Raw genomic sequence first — 6000 nt, 5'->3', positions numbered from 1 at the left:
TGTCACCATCCATTTAAACTGATAACCTCCTGGGGCTTCTTTTCTTTAAAAAGAAACTCTGGGATACTGCAACTGGTGTCTTGGTGTAATGACTAGCTTGGCCCTCAAGAAGGCTTTATTTTTTTTCTGCATCTGGTCACCCTACTTAGTGATACAGGGTAAAAGGAATAACTGCCAGGTAAGTTTCTGAAGGTTAGGAATACTTATTAATACTAACCAACAATTTAAGGGCTGTGCAAACTCTGAAATTCGACCAATGTCTTTGGCCTTTTAACATCTGGAAGCGTCTGCAGAGGAAAGCGTCCGGGAGGTGGCGCCTGCGAGCCGCACGGACGGAACCACCGCCCGGCTCCCTCCCTTTGGGCTCGCACGTGGCCGCCTCCCGGGTGAAAAGCCGCCAGCAGCGCCGGCTGGGCTCACTCGGCTTTGCAAAGTGGACAGCGCCGCGTGCGCTGCGCCTGCTGCGGGCGCCGGAGCCCCAATGCGCGCCTTCTGCAATTCGTGGCAGCGACAACCGCAGCAGCGAAGCCCCAGGCCGCCGCCGCCAGGGACCCTTTGCGCGGGCTGAAGGGGCGACGCGAGGAGCCCAGTCCAGGAGCGGGCGACGCGGCGGACGGCGAGCAGGATCCTCTCCTGGGACGGAGAGCGAATGGCAGCGAGGGACGAGTCCAGTTAAACAAAGGCGTGGAGCCAAGAGGGCGCTTGGCCGCTGCTGAGGATCGGGGAAGGGGGCTGTTGCCTGGCGGCAGCGGGATTGCAGCTGCACACAGCGCAGGAGCTGCCGCTGCAAGAGCCAAGCCCACTTCTGGAGGTGCTCTGCGGCTCGACCCGCTTTTGCCCCTGCCCGTGAAGTGCGACTGGTGGACGCGGGGGAGGACCCCGCCCGCCCACGGGTTGAGAGTTGCGCGCTGAAAACTGTCCGGTCTCTGGAGAGGGCGCCGGCCTGTTGGGCTGGGCTCCGCGCTGCCTCCGTGCCTGTGTGCAAACTGGCATCGCACCACTCCCCGCTGCCCTGCGTCTGAGCGAGGCGTTGCGCCGTCTCCCGTCGAGAGAAGACCAGCGCCTCGCCCAGGAGCCGCCTCATTCGAGGGTCCCGTCAGAAGAAAGAGCATCCATGGGCCCGATTCGGAGCACCGCCTGGCTCTAGCAAGTGGGAAGCTCCCGACTGGGAAACGGCAAAGGCGGATCAGAAGCAGCCGAAGGACAGAAGAGCCCGCCGGCGCTTTCCAGACTCGGCACCGTCATTCCAGCGTCTGGAGAGGAAGGCGGGGCTTGGAGCCGCCCCTCCCACTGTTGCCGGAGGTCCCGGCGTCGAAGTCGAGCCGGCGTCCAGAATTACATGCTGGAGAAAACGGCTTGAAGGCTCCCTCGCCCTCCTCTTTAGCCTCGCGTGCCGCCCCCCTCCCTCCCCGCCGATGCCTCTCTCCACACGAAGGGAGTTTCTTCCTTCTTCTAAACAAGCTGTAGCCCGCAGTAAAAGTAATTGAAACGAAGTTTGATCCTTCTGCGCTGCAAAGGTTCTGCTTGCGGGTCTCCGGAGTCCCTCCGGTTTCGTGGAGACGAGAGACCAGAGCAGGGGAAGTTGGCTTGCTTGACGGGAGGGGATCCTTGGCCTGGATTGCCATCGGGGCGTCGGGATCGCCCGGATCCGTCCTTCGCCTCTCAACCCGGGAGAGGGCTGCCGCTTTGCTCGGAGCCCTCCTCGCGGAAGGAGCAGCGCCCGCCGCCAGCATGTCGAAAGTAGCGGCCGGGGCTGGAGCTTCAGCCGCGGCGCCGGCCGGAGCGGAAAGTTGTGGGGCGGCGCCGGCCGAAGACCTGTCCAAAGTGTCGGACGAGGAGCTCCTCAAGTGGACCAAAGAGGAGCTCATCCGCAGCTTGCGCAAGGCCGAGGCGGAGAAGATGAGCGCCATGCTGGACCACAGCAACCTCATCCGCGAAGTCAACCGGCGCCTGCAGCTGCACCTGGGCGAGATCCGGGGGCTGAAGGTAAGCTCAAGACGCCCCCCCCCCTTGGAGCCAGGGATGGGGGCCAGAGGGGAAGGCTGTGCGTCCACTACGAAGGTTTAACTTTTGAATTGGCGGGGGGTGGGGGAGAGAAGAGAGAAGGCTTTGCATCCATTGTGAAGGTTTAACTCTTTTAATTCTTTAATATGTCGTTGTAAGCCTCCATGGGTTCGTTAAGGGGAAGGGCAACCTAGAAATCAAATTATACATATGGATAAATAAAGTTCTGCTCTGTCACAAGCCTGGTCAGATGAATCTGGGGTGGAAAAATCTAAGAGCGGTGGTGCCTCCTGGTATAGTGGTTAAGAGCAGGTGCACTCTAATCTGGAGAACTGGGTTTGATTCCCTGCTCTGCCACTTGAGCTATTGAGGTTTATCTGGTGAACTAGATTAGCTTGTGCACTCCAACACATGCCAGCTGGGTGACCTTGGGCAAGTCACAGTTCTTTGGAGCTCTCTCAGCCCCACCCACCTCACAGGGTATTTGTTGTGAGGGGGGAAGGGAAAGGAATTTGTAAGCCCCTTTGAGTCTCCTTTCAGGAGAGAAAGGGGGGATATAAATCCAACTCTTCTTTTCCTTTCACAGGTATCTTAATCCCCCAATCCCCCCCCCCCCTGCTGAATTTAAACTATTGGCACCAGAACTCAGCCCTAAGTCAATTTGTGGCACTTGCTGCAGGACTTCCCAGGCTGTGGCCCATTAATAACATTGTTCTCTGCCATCTTTACTGGAGTCCCAAAATCTGCTGGCTGAGTGAGATATTTGCCTCATGGTAATGTCGTCATTGTTTAATTGCTGTGAAGCTGAACTGGGTCTGCCCTCCCTCCCTTTTGATATGTCAGGGGTGAGGGTCAGAATGTGTCTGAGGAAACCCTCAGAGGATGTGCAAAGTGTATTCTCATCACTACTAAGCGCTGCTTCAAGTGTTACTTCATCACCTGTTTGCAGTGTTCCAGGAAGTGTACAAATGCTGAAAAATCTGTGAACAATGTAACACAGGAATGTGGAGATTTCTCAGACATGTCTTTCACTTCTTGTGCTTGGCGGTACACCTGGAAAACTGTGGCCTGTTCTGGGTTTCCTGTGCATTTTTAATATGGCAAAATACATATGTTTGTGACTTGCACTTCATAGCATAATGCTTTTGTGCATGTATTTTCAGTCCCTTGCATCTCCACTTAAAGGGCTTTGTGTAGCAAGGCTTGGAAGGAGCACTCTTGGTATGTTCAGGCACCCTGCTGGAGTGAATACTGTCCAGGGAAGTTTTGTAAATGGGGATTCCAGTCATGTTCTGCAACGGTTATCCCTTTGAGGAGGGACTGTGGTTCAGTTGCAGAACACCATTTTTGCATGCAGAAGGTTCAGTTTCTACTTAAAAGAACTTGGTGATGTGAAAGACTTTCCCTGAGGGTGATGGACAATCAAGGGTGGACAGTTCAGATCTCGATAGACCAGTAGTTTGACTCGGCATAAGGCATATTCATGTATGTTCTCCGGAGAACTTGGAGAACAGCTGCTGGCCAAAGTAGATGGTACTAGGTTGGCTGGAATTTAATCTGTTTTACAGTCCTCAATCCAAGCTAAAATGAAGCCTGAGTGATCTGACAACCCTGTCAACATCTTGTTTCCTGTGTTTTCCTCATGCCCTCTCTGCTGATCCAATTTCAGCTGTAAATTCCTCGGGGCAGCTACCTGCTTTAAAAACAGTATGTTACTCTGTAGGTATGCAGTGGGCATTATGAGGTAAGAAAGTAGGTAAAAAAGGCTGGAAGTGGAGATAGCAGGTTTCCTTCTGGTGAGAGAGGCGAAAGCAGAGGAATGGGTCTTCCCTACTGTCATAGTGCTGGATAGGAGGCATCCTGCTAGGACTCTTTAGGTTTCATTGAATGCATATTATGTGAAGCGTGTGCTCCCTTCCCCATGAAAACTCCACAAACAACCACCTGTTTATTGATAAAAGCCAGCGTGTATAGTGGTTAAAGTGTCTGACTAGGCTCTGGGAGACCCAGGTTTGAAGCCCTACTCTGCCGTGGAAGCTTGTTGGGTGACCTTGGACCAGTCACACACACTCCAGTGCCACACTTCACAGGATTGTTGTGAAGAGAAAATGGAGGAGAGGAAAATGACGTAAGCCTCTTTAGTTCTTCCTTTGGGAGAAGGGTGGGATAGAAATAAAGTAAATAAATGGGAGCAGCTGGACTTTGTGAGTACAGTGGTAGATGCTAAGTGTCTTGCTATTCCGCTGCCCAGGATTGGGGCCACAGCATGGAGTCTTATGTCACAGTTTTTATATTTTGCTCCACAGGGTGATGTTGGGATGTTTAGTAGGCGCTGATTTTTGCTTGAGCACAGGAGGCTGGACTTTTTTCATCTGCCCACGGAGCTTTCCTGCAAAATCCCTGTGGATTTTACAGTGCTGCATACTCTTTTTATGAAAGAAACCCATGAATAGAGGAAAGATGCTCTGTCAGAATGGGTTCCTGGAAAATTGAGAAGAGAAAGAACAAACAGGTGGGGAGAAGGGGGGGGGGGCTTTGCAAGAAGAATAAAGTGTGGTATGAATCCAAAACAGGCTGTCTTGACAACTTGGAATGTTATTTAATAAGCATAATACCCCTCTCCCCTCCTCTTCCTGTTGCAGACCTGGAGTAGTTTACATCATTCTCCCTTTCACTATTTTATGATACTCAAGAGTGAAAACTGAATGTGTGATTGAAAACACACATTTATCCAGACACTGGTCCCTACAAAGTGAATGTGTGTTCGTTCTTTCTTATGAACAGTGGTATGCATGTACAAACAGGGTGTACATGTGTTCACTATCATTTGCAAATGAGGCTTGCATTGTAGGTACATAAAATGGTCCCAAAGAAGTGCAAGGGAGAGCAGTCAAGATTTCCTATATCTATGGAAATGACTGTAAGGAAAATTGGCATGGGAACAATCTGCTTTTTATTTGTGATGGATCGCTGTAGTGGTGGAAAGTTCTGTCATTGCAGCCAACTTGTGGCAACCCTGTAGAATTTTTAAAACACAACATGAACAGAGTTGCTTTGCCATTGCCTGCCTTTGCATAGTAGCCTGGATGACCTTGAAATTTGCCCAAGATTCTTTGTTCTTCAGTGGCTTGACTCCATTGTAGCCAATGCGGAATTTCTGAGTGTGTAAGCAGGTTGCACATTTTTGAAGATAGAGGCACCAGACTTTCATGGTGGCTCCAGGTGGCCTTCCTGGTAATAGCATCCAGGCTTGTTCAACTTTGCTTCTGGGGGTTCAACTTTATGGGCCCCCAAAAGGCTTATTTTGTTTCCCCACTCCTGCACATGAAGCCTGCTGACTGAGTTTTCTCAGATCTCATGCCCCCCACCCACCCCAAGAAGCAAAGCTCACCAAGCTTGTATGCTATTACCAGGAGGACTCTTGGAGCCACCTTGAAAGTCTGGCACCTCTATCTTCAAAAATGTGCATCCAGTGCTTACACACTCAGAAATTCCCCAGAATCTGCCAGGCTGTTCAGCAACTTCTATGTTGGGAAAAATTATTTTTCCCACCATAGACTTCAATGGGGCTTTCTGTTATTCCCAGCTGGCTCTCTGGTAGTGGTTTCAATGAGAGGCACTCTGGTGGGGGTCTTGTTCTGGGTGGGGACATTTCCTGCAGGGCTGCTGGCGTGAGTCTCCTGAAAGGAACAAGCCAAATTTGCTAAAGTTTGTGTGGGAGAGGAAAATGCCGTGGGCACCCAGTTGAAGGTGAACCTGATGCCCACAGCATTTGCCCCTCCCAAGCAAACTTTAGCAAAGTTGGTTGGTTCCTTCCAGGAGACTCACACCAGCAGCCCTGCAGGAAATGCCCCCACCCAGAGTAAGACCCCCACCAGAGTGCCTCTCATTGAGTTGACATGCCCATGGGACTATCAACTAAGACACCCAAATCCCTTTCCTGGTCTGTGACTGATAGCACTGACCCCTGTAATGTGTATGTGAAGTTTGGATTTT

General features: G+C 51.6%; 1 protein-coding gene across 9 annotated transcripts in view; it reads left to right on the top strand.

Annotated features, from left to right (window-relative positions):
* The first annotated feature begins 434 nt into the window (after positions 1–434).
* CCDC85A (coiled-coil domain containing 85A) overlaps positions 435–6000 on the top strand; it is a 357640-nt gene continuing 352074 nt past the window's right edge. For all 9 annotated transcript variants that reach the window (XR_007246278.1, XM_048518160.1, XM_048518170.1 and 6 more), the window contains exon 1: positions 435–1986. Coding sequence is in view for 8 of the 9 variants with exons in the window: in XM_048518160.1 (XP_048374117.1) it covers positions 1732–1986 (255 nt within the window). In the remaining variant the exon portion in view is untranslated. The remainder of the gene's footprint in view (positions 1987–6000) is intronic.

This window comes from Sphaerodactylus townsendi, linkage group LG01 (genome assembly GCF_021028975.2).
Source record: "Sphaerodactylus townsendi isolate TG3544 linkage group LG01, MPM_Stown_v2.3, whole genome shotgun sequence".
NCBI classification, from domain to species: Eukaryota; Metazoa; Chordata; class Lepidosauria; order Squamata; family Sphaerodactylidae; genus Sphaerodactylus; species Sphaerodactylus townsendi.
This window is presented reverse-complemented; position numbering and strand designations above follow the sequence as displayed.